This window comes from Eretmochelys imbricata, chromosome 7, assembly GCF_965152235.1.
Source record: "Eretmochelys imbricata isolate rEreImb1 chromosome 7, rEreImb1.hap1, whole genome shotgun sequence".
In the NCBI taxonomy this organism is placed as follows: Eukaryota; Metazoa; Chordata; order Testudines; family Cheloniidae; genus Eretmochelys; species Eretmochelys imbricata.
The window spans coordinates 9160792-9187623 of NC_135578.1; the positions used below are offsets into that span (position 1 = coordinate 9160792).

Here is a 26832-nt window from a genome sequence, read left to right on the forward strand (position 1 = left end):
CTAGACTGCTAGACACTTTTGAACGGACCTTGAAACCCTTTTTTACTTCTTATCATTATTGTTATTATTTTTTATTATTATTTTCTTCTCCGGAGTCTGGACCTTGACCAAGAAATTTGGACCTCTAAAAATAATGGACTACCCCGGGCAAAGACTCACCCACAGGAACAGCACGAACAGAAAAGGAACTCAGCTGGGCACCTTAGGAGATAAAAAAAGAATCGTCAGTGATGCCATCAGCTCCTGGATTTTAACTGCACAAGCCGTGTTCCAACTTGTAGAAGAATTTTCTTCACAGTGTTTCTTTTTGTGAAGGGGGGTGAGCAGGAGAGGGAAGAGGCGTGCTTGTTTAGTTTATTTTGGAGAAATCCCGCTGCAATGTCACGGAAAGAAAAGGAAAATCAATGAAAGGGATGCAGATGACATATGGAGTCTGACAGTACAGATTAGGATTACAGTGAGCAAATGTCTCTCAGTCATACCCACGCCGTCCAGAGAGGCCTTTTGTGCTATGATGCTTAGCCCCAGGGAATTGGTAATCAATGGACTATCCCCAGTGCTGCCGCTGAGCTTTCTGTTATGTTTATTAACTTTCTGTTGCATCTAAAATGGTTTCAGACAACAACAAAGTGTTAGGTTATGTACACAGATTCTGTGCACCTTGCAGCTCTCATCGACTTCAGCAGGAGCTGTGGGTGTGCCCAGAAATGGCTGAAAATCAGACATTAAGAAATTATTATTACGTATTATTTGCACTAGTGTTGTAAGCAGGAGGCCTAGTCATGGGCCAGGGCCCCATTGTGCTTGGTGCTGTACAAACAAGGAACAAAAAGACAGTCCCTGCCCCAGTGAGCTTCCAAATGTTGTTTTATGAAGGCTGAATAGCTTTGTGACATAAAGTGACAAAGTGGTGATATGGCCTCACTCATAAAAGTTATAACAAACCCTCATAATGAATGGTGTGACAATTGTGCTAGGAAACGGCCCTTGATCACTGGCTGCATGGTGATAAGCTTTGATGGCAAAGGCTAAGAGAAATCAGACCCTGACGAGTTCTGCCTATAATTGTTTAGAATAAAGCACTCAAATAGCACACACAGAACTGTTGTTACGGATAGCACAGGAGAAACAGAATACCAAAACATTTTTGGTAGCACACTTTTAGTTTATTGACCTATACAAAATAATAGGCCCCAAAAGTCAGAAGTAGAAAAGGAATAAGCAAAAAGGACTTTCGCCTTTCTAGAAGGGTATACAAATATGCAAAAGGAAATAAATTATTTTTTTATTGTTTTGTTTATTCCAAACCTCAACTCTAATAATACAAATGACTGAGGACCAGCTTAAGAAATTTGTCTTTCGGTCTATATTACATGCTTTGGAATACTGTAAAAAAATGTTCAAAAAAGTTGATCAGAAACTTTGCTATTCACAATATGAACAAGGACTAACTAATCCTCTGTATAAAAGAAAAAAAAAAGAGCACCATTTTATGGAGTCCTGAAGCACAGTACAGATGAGAAACAAGAATTATTTTACAGTATGCAAATATATATTTATTTTTGTAAACTACACAAGTTAGTCCACACTAATTGGTTTCTACAGATGGATGATATGAGGTAGGCTTATCCCTCCTAGATCAAAACTGCTGTTGATTTTTCAAAAACAATGTAAATGATTTTGTGAAAATGCTGTTTTGTCACTTAGTGACTTAGTAGTGCACCTGGCGTTTCAGATGACGTTCTACAATTCTAATGCCCTCAATTTTAAGGCACCGTCTTGGTCTTTTTATTTATTTATTTTTTGCATCCACCTTAGAATACTGGCCAGTTCAGTAAAATTGCTCCACATGTGATAACTAGAGCATTCCACCTCCGATTTTCCATCAGTCTGGCAGAGCAAAATGTAATAGCTATCTAATTAAGAGATCACTGTGCATTCAACATGGCTCTTTGCATGCCCATCTGCACAATGAAATTGTACGATGGAAAATTCATTTAAAAGTGAGGATATTAATTACATTTTATCATGGAAACAGTACAACTGTTCCTTCTATTTCCAAAATCCACAGCCTTCTAGGGTTAGTTTTACATTATATGTTACAATAGTAAATTGCCTTTCTTTCCAGAATCCATTTTGTGGTGCGTACAAACACTCTTAATAACACTCCCCCCCCCCCCGCAAAAAATTTTTTTTAGCTCATTCAAACCTCCATTAAAAAATCCAGCCTTCCTTCAAGTAATGTTCCAATACTGACTGAGTCAATCTTTGCCTCATTCACACACACACACAGTATCCTTCATCAGCTTATGAAGTCCTTCTTGGTCATCATAAGTGACGGCAGAAGACATTTTTATTTCTTCTTCTTTCAGCCATCTGAACTGTACTCCTAAAATTCCTGTTTTCTCCATAAGTCACCTTTTCACATTTTGTTGAGGTTTGCCTTCAACACCTTCCAGTCTTCTAAAAAGTGCTTGCTAAATATAAATACTTCAGCCAAGTGCTGCATCTCCTCATAGATTCAGTGGCGGCTTGCCCTTGCTCAGTTAGGCTACTGTCTGGATTCAGAAAGAAATGCCATTGTTGGAAAGACTTTGTAATTTTGTGCATGTCCCTCTTAATGCTGAACACAATCTTCACCCACAAGCCAAAATACTTTCATTTTTGAGTGGGGTGGGGGGGAATTCCACAGGAGATCTCTTCCGAAGGAACAGCATTCTGTGCAAGGCACATGGAGGGTGCAAATGCAGGGCTGTCGATGGCCTACACAAGCGTCCCAGGCTTAGAATCCTCATGCCAAAATAGCCTCTGCTCGTTATTGTGCAAGTCAGCTTCCAACTGGTTCTCGTCAGCATCCTCCAGCTGGCTTGTCTCTGCATATGCTCTACAAAAGAAACAAGTGATAATTGAGGGTGCAGTAACCTTTGCACTGGGATTTCAGGTGCTGGGTTGGTAATGCTTAGAAGTAAATAATCTGTAGAGACTGAGCAGTTTCTGATCTTAGTGACACCATCATAAATTCAGAGTAACCTCATTGACTGTGAGTATCTGAAAGACAATGAGGTTACTCTGGGTTTACAGCAGTGTAATTGGGATCCAAATGTAACCCTGTGATTTGTTCTCCGGACAGGGAAGATAATAAGGGGCAGATCCTCAGCTGGTGTAAATGGTCATAGTTCCACTGATTTCAAATAGAACTATGACAATGACTTACTCCTCTGTGTTTCCCAGTGTCAGCAAGGTAATAAGAGTCATCATATCCAATATCCTTGATCTGCATGTGCCTGCAGATAAGGGCCATACAGCGTATGGCAATAAGTCATTTACAATAGTCACACACTGATATGTTCACTACAAAGAGCGTGATACTGCGGTCGATTTGGACAGGGATCAGAATATAAAAAAAGTTATACTTAACGTAAATCATATGGATAACGATGTCAAAATAAGGCAGCTCATTTATATTTTTCAAAACCCAATTGTAGGAAGGTAAGTAATTAGTCGAAATGCTGGTTTTAAAATGTTGTTACTATAGCTCTTTTAGTCACTGCAATAAAAAAAACCCAACCACCCCAAACTTAAGGCATTCAGTGAAAAATCAATGTGAAGACTTTTATACTCCTTTCCTAATGCTTCTGGCTGTTTAAAAAAAAAAAAAATACATCACTCGGTAACTTCACACCAGTCAGCCCAGGAGCAAGAAAAAACTGCAATCCAGGAAGAAGCACACACAAATGTGGGGTACTTACTACAGCTGGCTACAGTTAGCATAAGGGTATTTAAAAATGATCTCATTTCTGCAGGCACAATCATTCTCCTGGACAGAAGACCTTTGTTCTGACTGATAACAGGTGGAGTTAGAAAGCGGAGGAGGAAGGAGACAGAAAACAGGAAGCAGAAGAGTCACATGAATATCTGTTTGCAGCACTAGAGCAAAATGCGGGACTGTTACACCCCTTCACAGAGTAAACGGGAACCCAGAGTAGCCAGTGCCTATGTCCGTGAAAGGGAGTAAGAGGCATAACTTGTGCAAAGCCCACTCTGCACTCGCTAGGCAGCTGTCTTTGTAGCCATGTCCAGTCAGGATGGTTTAACCATTAAGCTTGAAGAGAAACAGCCTCCTCCTCAGGAGGCTCCAGGGGTGGAGGGCGAACATGGCTGCCGGGCCACTTACAGGGGGCAGAATATGATTCTTTCTCCATAGGCTCTGCTCTGTTGAGGGAGGGTGGGACAAGGTCACAGTTATGCTCTCTGGAGAGGCTAGTGCATGAACAATGCTGGCCTGATAATCACTGCTCTCAGGGCAGGGCAAAGTCCATGACGTGCCCCGCCCCTGCAGAGAGATTTAAGGGGGCATGCTATTTGCACCTTGTCCCATCCTTGCACACCCTCATGTTGACAGGTACAACCGAGCCCTTAACTCTTCTCTGTGCCTGTTTTCCCATAATTAAAATAGACACAATTATACCGCTCTCCCTCCCAGGCCTACTGTGCAGATAACTTAATGAACAGGCCAGAATCTCAGCTGGTGTATATCAATTTAGCTCCACTGGCTAGAACAGAACTCTGCCCCTTAACACCAGCTGATGGTCTGGTCTAGTGTTATTCATTTACGATCCTTGGGTAAAAGATGCCATATCAGTATGATCAATAAAGTAAAACATTACCTGAGGACAGATAGAAGGAAACGCAGGAATACTCTCGCTCGAGTCAGCTGAAGCTGTACTGTGTGGAGCAGATCTGCTCTCAGTAAGCTGGTTTTATAACTGCTCTTGGTTTAGGAGTTGTCTCCCTGATACCTGATTGCTACCTAGATAAGTTTTAAAAGCTTACACAGTACAGAGGACAGGGCAGCAAGTCTTACTGCACTTTGCTCACCTGCTCTGCAGTGGAAGGTTGCCATAAACATTCCCATAACAGCTGGTATAAGAGGAATGAGACATTGTATCATAATCGGAAAGCCCTAGAGCAATCTGGTTCCGCCAGTTTCCAGAAGTGTTTGCAGAAGACGCTAGAATGGTAAAAACAATGACAGCACATTAGATTTTTCAGCAGCTCAGAGAACTGAACGAAGCAAGATGTTTTTCATTAACAATCTCTGCAGGTTGCTGTAGGACACAGACGCTGAACACATCTGTCTTTACATGTACTTTGGAGAGCGGGTCATGGTGTATGTAGGGTAGAGGAATCGGATGGTCTCCCCATAAAAAAAGAGTTTATGGGCCTCCCAGTCAGAGTCACTGTATTCTGTGCTTTAGAAACCAGCCAGAGCAGCAGCGTGTATGCTGAACTAGGCTTGGCATGTGCTGTGTATGGGGTGAACGTGGCTACTTGGACCCCACCGTGCCGGTGTGGTTTCTTCAGATTTTTATTTTTGCATAAAGGGCAAATAACTCAGCCATGTGAAAACGGGACATGGAATCTGGACCCCCAGCCTACTAGCCCCACCTTAGACCTGGACTACCTCTGCAGCCTAGGGCGATGCACCTGCTGACCTGGGGCCAGGCACCATCTGCAATGGTCATAAAACAGGAACGATACTTCCCTGCCTCATAGCAGTGTTCCACGCATGACTCAGTGAGCAACTGCAAATGACTAGGTCCTATTACTGTAGCATTCTTCTGAACGGCATCCGGGGTATGTCTACCACTTGTATTTACAGAACATGGGGCGTGTACCCATTTTTAAAGGTACCACTATGTTGGTGGTGTCCGTTCCTGGTGGGATTTGCAGAAAAGTGGTGCTCCCAGGAATTACACCCCAGCCTTTGAAAACGCTGAATGACGGACACTGACACAGCATCCTGGACAACTAAGTGCTTTTCCCATCGGCAGCGCTTCTGGGAAAAACCTTGCAGTCTGAAGCAGGTCAAGGTGCATCCAGGTAAGATTGGAGCATGTACCTATCCCTACTGATAGGGCCTGTGCCACCTGCATCATTCAATTATCATACAAAGATTCATATTTAGTTATTCTGCATTTTAGTTTTGTTGGATGAAATTCTGCCCTCGGTTACGCTCAGGCAGCCTCGTTTCCTTCATGGATTTCAGTGGGTTTGCAAGTGTATTAATGAGGAGAGGATGTGACCCTCCGAAGGGACATATACACTATTTAGCACATTACAAATCATCTGTTACCTGAAGAGAAAGAAGAAGCCCGGCTGCTAGGAGAGCATGGTACTTGCAGCCCTGCAAAGCCCAGACTCCTTTGGGATCCTCGGTCAGAGTCAAAGCCTGCCTGCAGACTCTGACCCTGGTCCTTTTGACCGGAGGCACGTTGGTACCAACCACGGAGATGCTCTGCAACTAAGGCCTTGTGAATGTTTTTGGTTATATGCTGCGTTTTAGCAACTTGCTTCCTTGGAAGTCTCAAAGTTGCATATGGATTGTGTGGTACTCTTTCCATCTCCCCTTCGTGGTAGGACCTGAGTTCCCGATAACGGTCGTACCCACAGTGCACCGATGAGCGATAGGAAGGGTTGACGCTATACTGTCCCTCTGTGTCATTCTCGTAAACGTATCCCCCATTGTAATAAACGTCACATTCAGTGTAAGGTGAATAGCCAGAAACATAGTAACTAGAGGCAGGCTGCTCCTGACTCTTTTGGTAGACCCCAGTCCGTGAGTCTTTCTGGGCAAGATTTGGCATGCTTCCTGAATTGGCAGCAGAAATGTTTTGTTTCTTAGACCTCCTTCGGCTTCTCATGCGGTTGTCAAGCGTCTGAGTGGTGTAATACGGGTTGGGGTTACGCGTCACGCAGGAATACTCTGCACTTGACTGGCTGGTGTAGGACGATCCATCGTCTAGTATTTCAGTGCTGCTGCTTCGCTGGGATTTTGAGAAGGAGAACACAGGCTTTTCACCGGCCGTCTCCGACAGCAAAGGGGTTTGGGATTCCAGACTCCCACTGCGCTGTATGCAGTGCTCTGGGGAAATATCCGGCCTGAAATGGCAGAAAATTAGGTTGGATGCAGAAGTCGTATGTAGACATGCAGCATTTGAGAGTTAGCGTGTGGCAAAACAAAGAATTCTTTCCAAGCTAAGTGCAGGTTCAGGTTTTGGCAGGTGCTGCAAAGTCCTAGGTGGACTATTCCTAAGTCACCTGCCATATCTACCAGGGCAAATCCTTTCTTGTTGTCGGTGATATAGAGAACAAGGTAAAAAGCTTTCAACCAAGTTTACAATAATCCAGATCCTTTAGTCAGGGACAGGGAAGATAAAGATCCCCTTTAGAACATGCAGCACCTTCCCCAGCAGCTTGGAATGCCTGGGCCTGGCCTCAAAATCAGCTTTTTATTTTCTCTGGCGAAAAGAACTGGATGACAGTGAAGGGAACTTGGCGTAAAGATTTGACCTTTGCAGCAGCACTAAGCTCGTGCAGCAACAGATGGTTCAAAACTGTGACCAAAGTGAGACTAACAAGGTCATATTCTGGTAATGAGTTACAAGTGGATCTCACCCACTGCTTAGTCTTTACATTTAATATCCACAAATATACAATGATAAAAATAATGCTGGCTAGAAGTGTCTTAAGAATTTTATAGTTACCTTTCTGAAACAAGCAATACTGCGTAGCTGAAATGTAAAACACCTGAAGTCTGGATGCTTAGAAAACCAGGACGATCATAGCGTTATCTATTTATATAGCCCTCCATTTCCACATGGGTAACATTTCCCAAACGGCTTCAATCCCATCTCTAAGTTTGCATGCACAAGTCTGTACACGCTGTCCTCTGGAAATCTACAGCATGGAAAGTCCATCATTTGCATGTTGAAAAGCTGGTGCAGAGCTGCACGTGCCAGCGATGACTGATGTACAATTATCCATGTGAAAAATCAAAGGCTGACAACCCTGCCTCAATCTTGGCAAAGGACACGCACAAAAGGATCCTATTTCTCTACCCTCTTACGCTGTTGATTTTACTTTTCTGCACAAGATACACGTTACTTCCCATTGATTTAATGAACTCAGCTTACTGTAAATGGCTGCTACTGTAGGCATTGCGTGTGAGCACTGGTGTTGTAGGCATGCTTCTCCCTCCATAGGGCTGTCGTTCCAGAATTCGGTAAGGACTACCGTGTGTTGATAGAGGGTCCCTGTGACTATAAACAGAAGAATCCAGCACGTGGCCATCACCAAAATATCTTCAATAAAATGCAAAAGACAACTGCATTGACATTACTTGCATATTGATCCAAAGGAAAAGATAGACGAGCGTAGAGAAAGCAGAGGTCAGCGTGGCAGCATCTGCTACCAGTGGTTACTGTTGTAACAGCAAGGAGTTCAAACCCCTCTGGTTCAAGAGGTTAACACAGCAAGGAAGTTCACCACAGGATGACTTGTAGGAATAGCTGCTGCCAAGGGACAGATGCAGAGCATAAAAAACAGAAAAGGACGCTGAGAAGCAAAGGAATAGCATAACTGCACTGTTCAAAGTTATAGACATTAAACTAATTATAATTCTGTATACAAGTTTGAGGTGACAGAGTATTCTGCTTAAATTCCAGGGGAGCACTGATCAAAAGTCAGTGGCCCAGCACTGTCCAATGCACACTAATATTGGGGTTTTTTTACACATATATTCATAGAGCCTGATCCTGCAAGCACTTACTGTCAGGCGTGGTTCCTGATCCATAGCTCATTAAAGTCAATGGGAATCCCTGAGCTGAGTACAAGGTGCATTGGATTCGGCCCTAATAGGACGGTCAGCAAGTTAACTCATGGCTATGAGCCCCATAGGCCTGATCCTGTAGAGTTCAGAATTCTCAGTTCTCACTGATGTCACAGGGAGCCGAGAGAGCTCAGCATCCAAGTGGCTCTGGCCCTCTGCTTGGTAGCAGGCTGAGATCACAGTTACTCTCTCGCCCATCTCCGGAAGCTACATACCTAGCTGTGTTTGAAATTTGCAACTTTGCTAGCAACAGTGCCCTGGCTAGAATTTTCACATGATCAGGATGGATGCACAGGGTTCTCCTCTAGCTGAAATGATTCCAACATCAACCTCAGGGAAACAATAAATGATTTAAAAAAATAGGGGAAACAAGCCACACAAAAGGAGCCAAAGGATGAAAGGGCTGGTGGCAATAAAAAGTTCTTGCGTGCAACACTTGCCGTTAAATCTCTATCCCTTTTACCAGTTGCCCCAATTGAGATTCATCATACTTTTACCGTTAACATTCAGCCTAACTTATGTTAACATGATTATCGTATTTAAGCAACAAATTTAATCGCAAGCACAGCGGAGAAGTCCATTCTGTTTCCTAACGTGTCAGACAGGAGTGTAAGGGGAAGATCCACCGATACCAGCAATTTACACTATGGTATTTGTTACAACAGATATAAAACCAGGCTCACACCAACAATATGGCCATAATAGTACCTAGAATGTCTGTTTTCCAGGAGCTGTTCGTTGATGGAGGACTTTCTAAGATGGATTCTCTCTACGCCAAGGGACTTTGGCGGAAGGATTCTTGGAGACAGCTGCCCGGAACTCGTTCCCTGCCCTGGCACTGTAAGGGAATCATTGGCTGTTGGAAAGAAATGTGATGTTTTTATTAGCAAAATCTTAAGACACATTTACACACTTATGAAAAAATTACGGCTGCGTTCTACCCTCTGACGCAGGGGGACCAAGGGTGCTGGAAACTCTCTGAGGTTCAGCTAGCACATGCTCTCCTCTGTGGGGACCAGGAGAGGATACCCTCACCCCTCAGGAGCTTCTCCTGTCCCAGGAGTCTTGCCTGCTCTGAACTCCCAGGGGACACCGTGGAGTGGCAGGTAATACTGATTTTAGCAATATTAATTCCTGTCTGGAGCTCTGCCAGGTCACGAAGGAAACTTCTTGGGGAAAGCGATTGCTCATGGGCTCCCACAGTTAAGCAGTCATGCAGTGGCTTCTGCGGAGATGGCGGGAAGGCATGGAGCGGAACGGATTCCCTCTCCCCACACTTTCCATGCCCCACCCTTCAGTTTTCTCCTCTCTGCTCAGGTCAGATGTGGGAGCATCAGTCCCTAGCTTTAGTACTTTAAAATGATTCTTTAAGAAGTTATTTTGAAATAAAAGTTTCATTAAAATATTTTCCACTATGAAGGACCAACTTTAATTATCTGTAGCGAGGAAAAAAACAGGGATAAGTGGTTTTAGTTGGAAGCAACTGTGAAGACTCAGGGCTTGATTTTGATCTCACTTCCGTTAGGGCTTGATCCTCTGCCCACCGAAGTCAACGACCAAGCTTCCATTGACTGGAACAGCTGTAGGATCAAACACTTGGTGAACACACGGATACACTGAAGCCCTGATTCGGATATCACTCCCACCCATGAGAATCAGGTGTAACTCAATTTAAGAGTCAAGGTGTGAGCATGAAGCTGGGTGAGATCAGAATCAAGCCCTCACTAAGCAGTGAATCATGGTCTGGATAATATTTGTTCCCAAATGATGATGACAAATCTAAAGGAATGTCAAGCCAAGTCTTTTCCAGATGGTGACTGATCTAATGTTAACTGCTAGGGGGGAAAAAAAATCAAGTACACTAAAACAGAACACCATATCCCTGGCAAGATGCAGACCACCATTTAACACGCAAACAGGTCATTAGTTTCTCTGCATGCTTTAATATTTTAATGATTTAAAACTGCTATGATGACATCTGGATCGGGCATTTCCTGTCAGCTTACGATTGGCTGGCTTAACTGGCCAGATTCCTCCAGCCTGTCATTTGCCATCCGGAAGTGCCCTCTCCTGCCAGTTACTACCGGCTGGAATTGTCTGTTCATACAAGAGTGATGCGTGTATTTCTGAAGGTTAATCAGAAGAGCTATCCCATTAAAACAACAATCATCTACAAAGAAAACTCAGTCACCAGCAGAAGAGCTCATGCTTTTGACAAATACATGGTTTCAAAGAACAGCTTCTGATTAAGCTTCTCTTGTATAAAATCATTGCTCACTAAAAGGTTTAGCAAATGAATTAAGATTTAAATAGAGGCATCAAAGATGTAGATGTAAGTCAGAATAAGATACTCAAAAAGTTACATTATTGTTTAGGAAGGGTATGATATACTTGATACTTCATAAACAGAAAAGCGTAAGTGACATACCATCGTCATAAATTGTTGTATCAGACAAAGAGCTACTCTCAGATGGGATTGTATCATCTGTAAATGAAAATAAAGGATTTGAGATACAGGATTCTCTACAGAGGTTTCTACATACTCTGTTTTAAAATAAGCTACAGAGCCAGATGGACATGAACTGCAGTATCATGTGATGCGTATGTAGCCTTTCACAATCTGATCATCCTATTTTGCACGGCACTCCTACCTTATTTGTTTACATTGTAATTTAATAAGCTACCAAATATGACAACACTTGAGGTAGAATTTTCAACACCAGTGGGCTTCAGGCACCTAACCAGTTTAGGAACTTTTGAAAAAATCCCACTAGGCACCAAATACCTTTGATATTATGGCCTGAGATTAGTTTTGAAAATGGACTTTGGGGCTTTTGAAAATTTTACCCTTAGACAAATTCTGCTCTCAGTTACGCTGATGTAAATTGAGACTAATTCCATTGTTTTCAATGGTATCACTTGAAATTTACACCAGTGTTAACAGAGTTGAATCTGGTCCTGGTCACGGTGATTTTTTTAAAAATGCATTTTGTATTTATTCATAATGCTCTATTGCATACACCAGAGGAGTCTCATCTTTCCACTTGATGCTATGGGTTACCAATTGGTAAGGAATCTGACGCTGATCCTTAAACACAAGGGGACAATGTCCGTAACAGAAGCTGCTGGTGACAGCCAGGGCAGTTGGTTACTGCCACAGCACAGCTGTTGCTTCAGCCCACTCATCATAAACATAAGATGCACAAGTTTGTTCTCATGCCTGGTATGCCGGAGGTTCACAAAGAGCAGCCCGTGAAGAGCTACGCAGAGAGGACTACAGTACTGTCTAGAAAGAACACTGTCGTGCCCCCACTTCCTTCCTCTGTAACCATAATAAACTCTGGACAAACTCCTATGGTTCTTATTCAGGGTTCATTCAACTGACTTCGGCTGTGTAAAAGCAGAGTCAACAAAGAGGAAAGATATCAAGATCCGGCTTCATGAAAGGCAAAACCATACTGCTGAGATAACAATGAATGGGCAGCTCACTAGTGTACATAGAAGCATTCAACATTACAAATATCCGAATCTGTGTGATTCTGGTCCCTGCCTCCAGTCCCAGAAATCTCCCACGATACGGGAAGTGGTGCAGAGTCAGGGAAGAAAACTAAAAAAAGAGAAAGTTCAGTCTGGAAGGGTGCTGGTAGGGGTGCTGGAACAATTTGTATAGTGGGGGTATGGAGAGCCATTGAACCAAACTGTAAACCTTGTATTTGATGGAAACCATCTGAAGCCAGGGGGTGCAGTAGCACCCCTAGTTCCAGCACCTGGGTGCTGGACGAAAGGAGACTCCGCAGGAGAAAGTGGCAAGGGAGATACTGATTCTGGAAACAGGGTACTGGTAAGGACAGTCTGCACAGGTGACACTAGCAAAACACCCAGATCGACACAAGCAAAGAGTAAAAGCTCTCCATAGGGACACGTCATTTCCACTCTCTTTAACTAGTTCACTAGGAAGAGTGCTAAGCAAGTCAGCTGTCCAGCACTGTACCTTAACCCCTCCCCTCACCCCAGTGCTTTTAAACACATGAATCCAGCCAATATATGCTGCTCAGCCACACGCACCATCTGCCGCACAAATGTCAGATGCTGTACCATGTGGAAACAGCACAGCCAGAGCCCTCTGCAGCTGGGGCGTGTGTGTGAGTGAATGGCCCATGACAAGTGGCACGGCCTGGAATGACGACTATGAAAGTCAAGGACCTGTTTAATCTCCCATCCCCAGAGGACTGGACCGAGAACAGCGCAGGGCTGATCCGACAGACTGAGGCTGCTATTGAATACATCATTTCCAACAAACCGTTCCTAAAATTCACAGCTGCGACTGACTCATTGCCACACTCCTCACCAAAAGACTAATCTTCAGCTTTCGGAAACCACACACACAAAGCGTGGGAGTGATTATTTCCAAATGAGGGTGGCCAGGGATGATCAAATGGTTGTTTGCAGATCAGTTGCAGACGATTGGGCAGATCTACCATAAATGATGGTTCTGCTCTTTCCAAACTCCAAGCAGCCAAGCATCATTCCTCAACACGTACTGCTTCTGAGGTGCTAGTTTGGAGTGCAGCTTATTTACCTATGGGCCAAATCTTGCAGTCCTTGCTCAAGCAAAACTCTCAGTGACGTCAGTTGCCAGATGTTGTGAAATGATGGAGTAAGTGCGTATTTTTATGAGTGAGAACCAAAGGATTGCCAGAAGCTGGGAATGGAGGACAGGGGATGGATCACTTGATGTTTACCTGTTCTGTTCATTCCCTCTGAAGCACCAGCACTGTCGGAAGACAGGATACTGGGCTAGATGGACCTTTGGTCTGACTCAGTATGGCCGTTCTTATGGATTTGTATCTAAACTCTAAATTCCCCATTTTACACAATGGTGCCAACATGCCCCATGTAGTAAGCAGCAGGAGTTATGCACAGATGGCGTACCATGATGGTCACGCTACTTACTAGCACCTCGGGGACTTCCTGCCTCGTTAGCCCAGTATGTTACTTGTTCTACATGTGTAAGTTCTTCCAAAACTACTGCCTACATTGGTAAGCACAAGGCTGGAAAAGGAGATACTACCTTCACCCTGTCCACTACAATCTGGCTGTTAGTCCGGTTAACATCCTCCAGTCAATCAGCAATGATAAACAGCCTTGCTGTACCACTTGCTGAAAAAAATTCCAAGTGAATTCTGAAACCAAAGGGGACACAACAGCAGTTACCCTGGCAGAAAATCTAGGCCATATGTAGACTCCCTTATGTTGCAATATTTAAAGGGGAGAATATAGGCTGTTAAGGGTTCTTATTCCAGAAATGAAGAGGTACATTGGGCACGATACTGACATCCTTCACAGGGATCAGCGGAATACAATATAAATACACTACAGAAAAAGTACACCCTCCTTCTCTACCTTGCTGCTTCCAGGAGAAAAATACATCTCATGGAACAGCTTTTGCCCGGGCTCAGCAGAATGTGCAAAAAGCAACTGATCAAACATTAAGAGTCTCATATATACAGATGTTCCCAGGTCAAGGAGCCGGAAGATGTGTCAGAAAGCCATTTATCAGCCTAGAAAACTCAAAGACTGCAAAATATACATAGGTTTTTGCAATTCCAAAAAACTTCCCTCAATTCAGCCTACTGTATTAATTACTGACCTCTCACACAAAGGGGCTGGAATTAAATCATGCCTTACTTTCAGCATGGAGAAGGCAGTGACACCTCCATTTCCCTTACAGTCGTTCTTTGCAAAGGGATTGCTGCTATACACACATACTTGTCACATTGCTAGGGTTAAGAAGTTAAACGCCTGGCTTATGGAGCTGTCTGCAACAATGCACGTTGAGAACACCCCAGCTTTGTTGTTGTCTTATGGGGAGTTAATAATGTCTAATCAAGACATATATTCTTTGCTCCCTGCTAATTTTTTCTGACTTTTCCCAGTATTTGCTATCATCCTGTAGAAATATTCATCCACTTTCCTTTCTACTGTCACAGTAAAATAAAAACAAGGGGATGAGAATTATAAGGAGGCACTGGAACAGCTGAGTGATCCCTGAAGCTTATTTCAGAAATAAAAGAGCATCTAATATGCTACAGAATGAGGTACCACACCAGTTTCGGCTGAGAAGATGCCGCCAGCCCTTCTGCGTACTGCAATCCTTTGGTCTGATGTCAGAACATGTCTGCACATGTGCCTAGCCTCTCCTATGATCTGTTCTACCCACAGCTTATGTATGGCACAGGAACAATGTTTCATGCATATCAGGCATTAATTACATCTTCCTTTTCCATGCAAGTGCCATGGAAAAACAAACAAACCAAATCTATGAACAAAACTTGTAACTGAACTGAAGAACATTCTCTATCACTCTCAACAGAAACGTGGGGATTCTTGGTGTTTACCTGGCAAAATAAGGGTTGATTTCTGCGTTGGTTTTTTGCCACATTTGATCCTGTATTCATTTATGGAATTTTCAATCTCTTGAAGCTTTTTCATGGCAGCAGTGTAATCTTGTTTTCTTTTCTTCTTCAAATTTTTGCACATGTCTGGCTCACTGGCAAGTTTCTTCGCAGCTTCCACCATCTTTTGCTGTATGAGGAAATTGCGCTCCAAGCTTTGCAAAGCGGGGTCCTGCAGATTCATGAACACATTAGCTCTTTGTTATTATATGATACTGCAGGTCAAAGTACAAGTAAATAAAATTCAGTGTACAAAATGAAACCTTAAGTGAAAACACAGAAATATCCCCAAAAAAGAGTATATGGTTACGGTCTAGTACTTAAGAGACCCCTACGTTCTATTCCTTAACTCCACTGAACTCACTGTGTGTCCTTGGGACGGTTACACAGGCCAAAACTTTTTAACCTAGGTGCCTAAAGTTAAGACATCTAGCTCCCTGTCAAGATACCTAAACAAGCGAACTGATGTTCAGTGGTGTTCAGCACTAGCTGATTCGACTGAAGTCAAAGTTTGCAAATATCAGCTTGGAATCTCTCTCTGCTTCACTTTATGAAATTGATATAATCACAGCTACCTTACAGGGCGTCAGAAACTTAATTAATTACTGTTTGGGTGACAGAAGTGCTACGCAGTGCTTCTGCATGCTGTCAGAAGGGTTTTGCTTCAAAAGGATTTAGCACTTACGCAAAGTAAGTTTGTTGCAGCTTTGGGTTACACCAGCATTTTCGTCCAGAGCACAGAGCTCCTGGGACACCTGGGTACAAAGTGCTCACAATCCCACATCCATTAAGAGAACGAAGCCAGCCAGCACAGCCCAGAAAAGAATGGATGGAGATGGTGTGCCCAGAGACTGCAAGAAGTCTTGTGAGTGTTCAGCGCATCCCTCAAAGCAGCCTCTGCCTGCATAGCTCTTTACTGAGGTCCATGAACAGTATAAAGCTCTCCCTGGGTGGAATCTGTGCCCTGCTACGCAGGCGAATCCCCACTCACTGGCACAGTGACCCCTACTGCCAGTGAAGGGTGCAATTTACAGCCCCAAGCAGCTGCAGAAGTGTGTCAAACCCAATATGTGTATTACGATTCAAAGTCTCAACCACGGTCTAATTCAGAACTTGAGAGCACAGAATTATAGTGCTGGGTGATGTCTAGGCACTAAAGGATGGAACCTGCTCTCACCGAATTCTATGGTAAAATTTCCACTGATGTCAACGGTGCATGGTCAAGCCCTAGGGGAGTTTGCTGTCTTTAGCCAGACTCCCTTTGAAGTCAGTAAGAGCTTGGCTTCAATAAGGGCAGCAGGATGGGACCCTACCTGTGGAACTGGATAGTTCTACCCTCGGTTTTAGAGCAGACATAGGCACACGCACATGCCAACCCCTGCCCGGTTGCAAATAGGGGTAACTTACAACAGCCGATCCTGAATGTTTGCTACCTGAACTGACACATCAGGAACATAAAACCAACAATCACTACCGGCAAGAGCCGGAGTATTAGACGCTGTTTGAGTCTGGGCTTTGGCTGCCCTAAGGTTAGTAAGCTGCCTGAAGTTGCTGTGCCTACCTCCTCGCTGGGAAGCAGGTTATCATCCAATTTGAATGTTGTGCCTACACGCCTTCTGACCTGAGGAGGTTTCTCTCCCACACTCAGTGGATACTCCTGTGGCATTTTGCCAGTCAGCTCCTGCGGAATGGAAAGGACGCTGGGTTATTAACCTGAGCGGGAGGTGTGCCAGCCCCCCTCTGGAATTTAAGAACAGTCCTCACCGCTTCGCGCAAGCAGATTTTCTTCAGCTCCTCGACTTTTTGCAGCAGTTTTTCTTGCAGCAGTTTTTCTTTCTTCTTTAGTTCTGTAATTTTCTCCTTCTTTTGCTCTTCGCTGACCTCAGAATCTTGAGACCCTGAAGCAATGAGTTACCTTTAATGCGGATTTACGGGGGTAGACCCATTTCCTTCCTTGGCCTAGAACAAAGGGCCCAATCTTGATTTCTCAAAGCTGCCTAAGGAAGTTAAAGCACCAAATCCCACTGCAGTTCAGTGGGAGCCTGAGGTCCAATTTCAGATAACCCTAGCTGCTGTCCTCTCTCTCTCTCTCTCTCTCACACGTGGCTGAGTACATATGCCTAGCAGACGCAAGGACCACACTCTTAGATGCACCTGGATTGTAGTGAATGCTATGGGTCTGCAGGTTCAGTAGACAGGTATCAACATTACGTATGGGATAAATATATATTACACAGACGCCAAGCTATCTAGAATGCACTTTTGTCTCTTCACTTATTTACAGAAAAATTGGTATGTTATACTTATAAAATCAAATCTTTATAATCTGACCTATGTTGACATCTACTTCACCACAGCTACGAATATATGGCATCATTTATTGCACATAGGCCTCACAATTTATTGACAGAACCTGCAGTTGGCTTGAAGCAAAAATGTTACCTGAAGAGATTAAACTGCCGTTGCTGGCCATAATAAGCTGATTCTTTGCCTCCGAAGTCACGAGTTTGGAAACCTTTTGTGTCCCCATCTCAGTCAGGTCCATTGCAACATCATCCAAACTTCTGGCTGAGGGAATTTTTGCCTGAAAGAGTTAAAACACACTCCTGCATCATCAAGTTACCTTTAACTAGCTTCAGAACAAAGGGTCATAGAGATGACATTTCACACTTCTCGTAGTAAATTAAGAGCTCATGCAACACCCCCCCTGTGGGATTTTACACTTTGCTTTCCATTGCTTGGCATTTCCCCCACAGTCCAGTTATCTCCATAAGGAAAACCCCTTTATTACTGGTATCCTGTTCAAAATGAACATGAGAAAGAGGCCAGACACAGGGTAGATTAAACATCCAGCTGGGATAATTCCCCCATTTTGTGATTTCATTTCCACAGCTCTTAACTGGAGGCAGGATAATGTAGCTATCGCATTGTTATTTGATCTAACAGATCGCAGAACAGCTACAAAGCCAATTCGTAGCCTATCTCTAGAACAATGGAGATTGAAGTAGGTACAAGTATGGGAGGTGAAATTTTTGCTTATGGTAACATGTCTGGTAACTTACTTTGCTTTGTTTTCTGTCCAAGTAAAACTGGTGCTGACTGATTGCCATTACCCAGATGGATTTGATCAGGGAAGTGTTTGCATACCAGGTTTGCACTACAAGTCCGCTCTGTCCAAAGGTCCTTCTGGACACTGAAATTCTAAAGGGGGTAAAAGAAATGCAATCTGAGGCTGGTTCCTTTTAGGTTTAAAATATGAGCTGCCTTTTTCTGAACCAGGCAAGACCCAATACGCAGCCTGTGAGCTACGTCCTTTACTGAAGAAAAATCCTTCCTCATCATGTCTGCTGCTGCTATGCTTTCCCTGTTTATTACAGAACTGAATCACAGCCATAAAACCTCTCCTTTTTACAACACAGTGAGCTAAAAGGGAGTGGGCTGCTGCTCCTGCAGCTGAGATCAGAAGCAAAGGGATGGACATGTTATAAATCTACAATAGAGAATGGAATGCAGAGGGATTTTTGCGTGTGGGATGTGCCAGGGGGGATGAAGGGGTATCCCAAAGCTCTTCACACTTCAGTTATGGAAGGGAGATGAAGGGGGCTGGAAGCAGATTGCTGGGTGCAAGCAGCATTGATGGAGAAAGTGGTGTGGCTGGGGAGAGAGGGCAGAAGGAAGATAGAACCAGAAAGAAGGGGGATTTCTTCAGGGCAAATTCTGGTCCTTTATGGAAGTGACTGTTAAACAAGTGCACGGAAGGGCAGCATTACTGTGAACCCATGTTCTGACTGGGCACTTCCTCCCACCCCCATGAACTGGCTGTGGGCTAAAAAGGTGAAGTCACTGTCGGGCCAGAGATGTCCATGAACTTATGGGAGTCATGCCCCCTGTCCTATTGGCCCCGCAGTCCCCGTGACCCTGGGCCTCCAGCTACCATGGGCCTACAGAGCTGCCGCTCCCTGGGTTGTGAGGGGAGCTAAATCAGGAGGAAAACTTCTCCTCTGCAGGTACTGCAACGCGCTTACCAGAACCAGGTCCACTGAGAGTATGACAGCGCCTGGGAACTGCCCATATGCAATTTGAAACAAATATGAGAAACTGAGCAGCATTATAAATACACCTCAAAATTTCACCCCACATTACAGATCAGTCCTGTGGCCCTTTCTGTGCCTTACCAGGAATCTATTTTTTATCATTAGTTACTAGAAACCACAGACCAGATCCGTGGCCCACGCAGCCCCATTCTGCTGCCCTGGACCTGAGAACTGGGCCCCATAATTCAAAGCAAAGAGGAAGATCAAATTGTTATGTCACAATCCTGGTTCTCTGCAGCTCAATGAAACGAGAACTTGGTCGACACCAGGATTACCTGTCCAATGTCTAAAGGTTTTCTGTTACAACCATTCTGGTCTCACCTGTGCGGATCGTGAACTTCCACAGCAAATTTCTTTTCACGGAAATACAGATTTTCCAGCTGTTTCCATTGAAATAACTATGAGTATTAGGAGAGAGAAAGAAACAAAACACAGTCACCCCAAGAATCACTGCTCTCTTTCTTCCATCATATTATTCATTCCAACTAAACCCAGGGGAGCTCATGCTATATCTAAAGACTAACTGTGCCAAAAGTCACTGGTTATAAGATAAAGAAGACCCATAAAGAGAACTTACAATATTTGCTATAAACAGTGCATTGCAAATCTGAATTGTGCAAGCAGCTGCCTTTGCCAATAACACATTTCATCTTGCGGCTAAATGTTTGCGTCTAATCAAACTTTCTGTCTCGGGAGGAGAGCTACAGTACTTTTTACTCTGATTAAATGAAGAAGCTAATATAAATCGTTGCACCCCAGAAGTGAGGTAAAATAATGCATTCTTCTCTTTCTGGCCTTTGTTCCCCCAATTGGTCATGGGATGCACAGGGAAGTAACAAAGCAACAAGAGCTTTGGAAAAGGCATGCTCTAAGTGCAACACACTCAATGCAACCACTGGGTTTGGGGTTTTGAGAGATTTTTGGGTGGGGTGGGGTGGTGGAGAGATGCACAGCACCCTGGAAGAGAGTCTGGAAGGAGCAACTCCAAATATCTTGCTCCTCTAAGGAAACCCTCTAAGCATTTCCTGAACCTATAGCTCCTTGGGGCGGAGAAAATTTTTTATTCTGAGTTTCTACAGCACCTAGCACAATGGCATCCTGGTCCCTGACTGGGGCTCCTAGGTGCTACGATACTACAACTAATCAAGAAATGTGTAATCACCAGCTGGGGACCAGAGAACTGCTGTCTAGGACAGCATTTCCCAAATGATAGGTTGCAACCCACCAGTGGGTCACAGGAAGGTTCTGAATGGGTTGTGGGCCTAGTGTGGAGCAAGGATTTGGAGAATGAGCCCCCTGCTCTCCCATGTTCACCAGCCAGCGGCGGCTCCTGTCCTGCAGGGAAGGACCCTGCTGCCCGCTCCCCGGCCTTATGACCTGGTGCATGGGGTTGCAGCACCACTCCGGTTTCTCCCAGCCATCGCGCCGTCACGGCTGCCGGGCCAAACCTGAGCGGTGCTGTGACCCTAGGTGCCAGATCACAATACCTAGAGTGGGGAGCCAGGCCAGGCCTGAGGGACAGGAGCCACTGTTGGGGGGGTGGGCCTCCCCTCCATCCCAAGCTGGGATCAGGGTTGTGGTGCTGGTGCAGAGTGGTCAGTACCCCCTCAACGCGGTGAGGAAGGAGGAGGAGGAGAAGAAAGATGCTGGCCTATGATTTTGCTCCCTCCACAAATCTGGGCTCTGGGTGGGTCACAGAAAAGACAAACTGCAGTTGCCTTAGTAAAAACTTTGGGAATCACTAGTCTAGGACAGCATAACCGGGGAGGCATTTTGGACCAGTGCCCTGAGATCTGCAGCCAGGGGGTCGGAATTCCCTATGGATCTTCTTACCCTACTCCTTCTGCATTGGAAGCAATGCCAGTCATTACCTGCGGGGATGATATAGCAGGTTTTGCACCCATCCAACATGGCACATTCTTAACATAGCTTTCACCGGGTGGTGGAATTTTGCTCCAGAAGGGGGTGATTTTTTAATTTTCAGCAGTGACACCTGTGCAAAGCCAGTTAATGCCAATGGGGTTACACAGGTGTCACTAAATGCATAATCTGACAATGGAGTGGGACATCACTAAATGCATAATCTCACAATGGAGTGGGACAGGTGTAGCCAAAGGTTTAATTTAGCCTGCAGACCCTCTCTTACTGGAGTCAATGCACGAGATGGAAAGACTGTCAGAGCCCAGGCTGAATGCAGGGCTGTGTGTGGGGTGGGGTGGGGGTGGGGGGGAAGGAATGTGTGTGTGTGCACGGAGGGGAGGAGGGGGGACACACAGGAAGAGGAAGAAATCTTTTCACTTGCAAACTGAGCAACTTTGCTGTGAAAATCACCCAGACACAATGAACAAGAAACACCTCCTTCCAGAGTATTAGTTTTCCAAAGTCACTCTTTCAGGCAGAACCGGGCTTTAAATTTCTTAGCCAATCAATCAAACATTTCATTCACCATCACAGATAATATTACTGGTCATCTCTAGGTAATATTTCAAATGTCACATCACTGTAAGACTCCATCTGTTAAACATACACAACACGCTACAGCATGAAGTAACGCCAAGGTTCATAAAGCCAAATATTACGTCCTGCTTCAATTTTAAATGCACATATCCGAGATCATAAATAAAACATAATCCAGTTCACATGTTTGTGGAAACCTATGGGACGATTCTTTTCGTGACCTTTCACGCTATGGAATCTTGTTTTGCCACAACTTTTCTTTGCCAGAATGGTATTTCTGGTCATTAAACTCTGCTCAATTAAAAAAAAAATGCTGTAATGAGAAATGACCCTGGCTTAAAAGAATCATTTACATTTGCAGATTACTGTTGTGTTTTTAACAGTGCTGCTTAAAGGGGAATCTACTTATTGTGGCGTTAAATTAACACAAAAAGCCCCCAGCCATAAAAAAGTGGCTGGATTTTCTAAATGAATTAATTCTACCGAGAATACGAGTAATGCAATATCCCAGCACGCAGTACGGAGAGACAGCTTGCACTCTGCAGCACTATTACTTACGGTATCCCAGAAACCACATATACAGGAACAGACAAATGCCCCCACTCCTCTCTGAAGAACGTCCGTGTGCTGTCACACACTGCACCAACAACATTTTTACGAAGCATAGCCAGGACACAGAACTACTCCAAATGATGCAGTTGAATCCCCACGCTTACCTAGTCACAAGAAAATGTGCAATCTTGCTTCTCGTTTGTTTGGTGTTTAATCCAATTGTTTCAAAAGTGAAGTTTAAAAAAGAAAACACACCATCCTGCCCCAACCAAGCAGCTTTCCGCTTCCTTCTGCTGCTGAGTTTCAGCCTCTTAGGTGTAACTCTAGTTTCACAGGCTTAACTCCCACTGCTGACACATTGCTGACATCACCAGCTATATCAGCAACAACGCCTCCCCAATCCCACCCTCTCCTCACAGATAGCTGAACACAGAGCACCGGAGGAAGTTTCCCAGGGGAGGGACATGCTTTAAGACAGCTGAACGCTGCAGAATTCACAGGGGATTTCAGCTGAAGTGGCTTCAAATTCAGGATCACTGGTGGCAGCTTTAAATGTACAATCCTACCACGGTCCTTATTCACCTCTGAAATGTAACAGGTTCTACAGGAAGAGTTGTGTTACATTCCAACTGCACTTCCCCTCAGCTCAAGTCCCACGCCCGTGGAAAAAACCGACCAGCATACTTGAAATAAGAGCTCTTTGACACACAGCCTCCTTCTCTGGCTTATCACTGACTAACGATGAATCCTGTCCCCTTTATCACTTCCCCTGCATTTTTTTTTTTTTTGACAAGGACAGTGAATGCTTCCTGCATACCTGAAGGTTGTGGGAAGCAGAAGTGACTGACACAAGAGACAACCTGTTCTACGAGAAAACCATGTGAACACGATGGGGTTTGGCATGTGACTAAGGTGCAAGCCCTTCACCTCTGTGACTCTTAGCTCCAGAGAAAAGATTCTGGTCCCCACAAACAGACATGATAAAACTCCAATGTAAATATTGTCCTGGGGGGTATGTGAATGGACTGCCAAACCCTGCTCTGCTTAGTGCAGTTAAGCATATCTGTACTAGTTAGAGCCCCAAGGCCCAGACCAGCCCTTGCTGTGCTCTGAAGAAGAAAATCTGAGAGATCCCCTCATGGAAACCCCACAGCCTTCTGGTAAGGGGTGAGCTTTGTCTCCTTTCCTCCCCACAATGGAAAAGGCTGTGGGAGGTGCCCCAAAGCTAGAGGACCCCCCAGAAATCCACAGAAGGTCAGATCATGTACACAAGGCCCTGTACCCCATAACTCCTCTGGCCTGACTTCCCCACCCCAGTTCCTGTCAGCATGGGTCCACTGCAGTCACACTACCAGATCCTAGTCCCCCAGTCACAACTGCCTCTGGGAGGCCCAGCTGAACAGGTCACAGAGGTGAGGGCCGTATTATTTTTTCCAAGGATTCTCTGTGATGCTGGTGGGGGGCACATGGGATCTGGACCTATGGAGAGGTCACTGTGAAGTCCAGAGAGTGGGATGGAGCTGCAGAAGTGGCCGATATTCCTGTTTTATGCAGCAGGGGAAGGGAGGAGGTCCCATATGCAGATCTCACAGCCTAGAGATCTGTCATATTCTTCTATATCCATGTATGGTGAACCATCTTTTGCCAAATCTCTACTAATCTTGCCCACAAATGTAAGTAAGTTACACAATAGGGAAAATTACTTGGACAAGGTATTTTTGCTCCTATCATTCTGTAGAATTCGGTTTCCGATTGATATTTATTATTAAAAGACAATCTGCTAAGTAAAATGGTGTCATACGAAGACACTTTTAGCCATTTACTAGTTTGGTAGACTCTCTTCTGTCTTCCCATAACTGAGAAATAGCATTTATAAATGGATTGCAGGGCTAGTGAGTTCTGGTGAGACAGCCGTGGGGAGTGGAGTTCGTTATTTAGCTCATTTCAGAGATGGCATGGGCAGTTTACGTTGTTAGTTGGTCATGAGGGCTTGACCTTTTCCCCTGCCCCCATATCTCCAAGTGTATTTGCTCATTTTAAATGATCTGGATATTGAGTGCTAAGATCAGCCAGCATGCAGGAATTAAAAGCTACAGCATTTCTTCTAATTAGTGCAGAAAGAGAGTTGCAGTTTAGACATCAAGTCTGTGAGCCAGGAGCTCATGAGTTTTAGTCCTCCTAATTCTGCTACTGACTCCCTTTCTGTTTTGTGTTAATTCACTTGACCTGTGTCTCAGCTTACCACTCTGTAAATACTTCATGTACCTATCGCCCAAAGGTGTTTAAGGGTTAATTAATTAATAAAGTACTTTGAAGTTGAAAATTCTAAGTATTGCAGTAGTATAACTGGCTTATTATACAGCCATCGGTGTGTGTAGAGGGTGTGTGCTTTCAGCAGTACGAAATTCAGTGTGAAGTCCCAGTGTTATAGTAACATTACAGTAAAAAGAAAAGGAGTACTTGTGGCACCTTAGAGACTAACCACTTTATCTGAGCATAAGCTTTCGTGAGCTACAGCTCACTTCATCGGATTCATCCTCATCTTTTTGCAACTACAGACTAACACGGCTGCTACTCTGAAACCTATTACAGAGGAAGTTCATACCACACAGTATTTGGCTGCACTAGAGTCATTGCCGCATATACTGTAAAAGTGTATTAGTAATAGTACGCACTCCATATCAGGGATCGGAGATACAGCACCAAAGTCATTTCGCTGCTTTTTGTGCATCACTCTTAACACTCGTACGTTGTAATAGCAATATGCATTTTTATTATGCGCCTGTATGACCAAACAGGTAGCAAATATTTTGTTGAGAACAGTAGTTCCTAGTCGTTCATACTCTATATGCATTTGACTCTTTCTTTAGTATGCACTAATAGATATGTTGAGAAGTTTATGCTTGCATATGACTTTGCTGTACTTGCTTTATGCTGCATCTATTGACATGAGAAATGCCAAAAATCAATAATTGTTTTGAAGGCTACAGTCTGCTGTACCAGGGATCTGTGGGTTCATGATATGTAGTTACAGCACATTATATTTTCAAATAACAACTACGAAATAATAACCTGTTAGTTAATAACTCGTATGACTAAACAATATACTCTCCTAGGGTCAGAAGAACTTAGCTACGTATAGGTTTTTCTCTTCAAAACCATCACTTCTCTAAATTTTCTGTATGCATATTTAAAACACACACACAGTTTTCCAGTGGCTTTTCATCTGAAATGGTTTAAATAAAGCTAATTATGCTGCCATACTGTCCTTTTAGAAAGACTAGCGACTGTCTACATAATCACAGAATAAGGTGTGGGCAAATAATAGTTATATAGACGAACTTCAAAAATAAATAAGCAAATAAAATCTAATTACCTTCAATTACTGATGAGTAAATCAAAGTGTTTCCTCATTTTTTTTTAAAGCAGTAGAGACAAGCCATAAGGGATGGCCAGGAAAAGAAAGGCCACTGAGTACTGGAGAAAAATCAAAGGGAGTGAAACAGACTTGTACGAACGGTTTACAAATAAGTTTTTCCAGATCGGGGCCAAATCCAGAGGTCTATAATCTAATAAACTCCCACTTCATAAATCCTTTCTCCACTAAACCTGACCTAACTCTGAATCCTACCCAATTTTCACCTCTCCTAAAATATACATACAGCAAAATGGAAAGAGTAGCAAACGAATCTGGGAACTTCTTACTGGCTTTTGAAGGCAGGAAGACTAATTAGAAATAATTAAAATGTTTTCGCAAACATTTTGCAATCTGTATTTAAATTGCCTTGCTCCAGGTACATGCACCTGAGATAATAAGCGTTTATAAAAACTCTTCTCCATCCACTTAGATCATTCAAGACCTGCATTAAGCTCAATGGGAGACATATGTGTGGTTCTAAGTGAAGAATTTGGCCCTGTAATGGTTTGTTAAAGACATGAGAAGATCCTCAGAGATGCAAAGCTAGTTAGCAATGCCTAATTGTTCATAGGCACTAAGCAGGACTTCACTTACCAACAGCAACATCTGAAGGATTTCGTTGGGTCTATTTTTAACATAACTGAATTTCTATATTGTTCTAAACCTGGTTAAATTCATCAGTCTATGTTACAAGGCAGAAAAGAAAAACACTTAACTGAAAGTGAGTGGGAGAAATAAGAATATTAAGAACATAAGGCTGGACATAATTGGGTCAGGCCAATGGGTCAGACAGGAGCCCTGTCTCCTGTCTGAAAGTGGCCAGTGCCAGATGCTTCAGAGGGAATGAGCAGAACAGAGCAATTATTCCCCTGTCATCGAGGCCCAGCTTCCAGCAGTTGGAGCTTTAGGGATGCCCGGAGGTGCATCCCTGACCATTCTGGCTAATAGCCATTGATGGACCTATCATCCACGAACTTATCTAGTTCTTTTTTGAACCTGGTGATACTTTCGGTCTTCACAACTTCCCTGGTCACCAGTTCCACAGGTTGACTGTGCGTTGTGTGAAGAAATACTTCCTTATGTTAGTTTTTAACCTGCTGCCTATTAATTTCATTGGGTGACTCCAGGTTCTTGTATTATGTGAAGGGGTATCCTCATTTAATACCAGGCATTCATGTTCACGCA

The 26832-nt window shown here is 43.9% G+C and overlaps 1 protein-coding gene across 1 annotated transcript in view; it reads right to left on the reverse strand.

Annotated features, from left to right (window-relative positions):
- Window positions 1-1277: 1277 nt before the first annotated feature.
- FRMD4B (FERM domain containing 4B) overlaps window positions 1278-26832 on the reverse strand; it is a 117051-nt gene continuing 91496 nt past the window's right edge. The window contains exons 12-23 of the mRNA XM_077822005.1: window positions 19542-19618; window positions 18189-18327; window positions 17569-17710; window positions 16891-17024; window positions 16688-16807; window positions 15070-15298; window positions 11100-11156; window positions 9380-9527; window positions 7977-8144; window positions 6137-6942; window positions 4879-5011; window positions 1278-2884 (exon numbers count right to left, since the gene is read on the reverse strand). Coding sequence (XP_077678131.1) covers window positions 2764-2884; window positions 4879-5011; window positions 6137-6942; window positions 7977-8144; window positions 9380-9527; window positions 11100-11156; window positions 15070-15298; window positions 16688-16807; window positions 16891-17024; window positions 17569-17710; window positions 18189-18327; window positions 19542-19618 — 2274 coding nt within the window. The 3' untranslated portion in view covers window positions 1278-2763. The remainder of the gene's footprint in view (window positions 2885-4878; window positions 5012-6136; window positions 6943-7976; window positions 8145-9379; window positions 9528-11099; window positions 11157-15069; window positions 15299-16687; window positions 16808-16890; window positions 17025-17568; window positions 17711-18188; window positions 18328-19541; window positions 19619-26832) is intronic.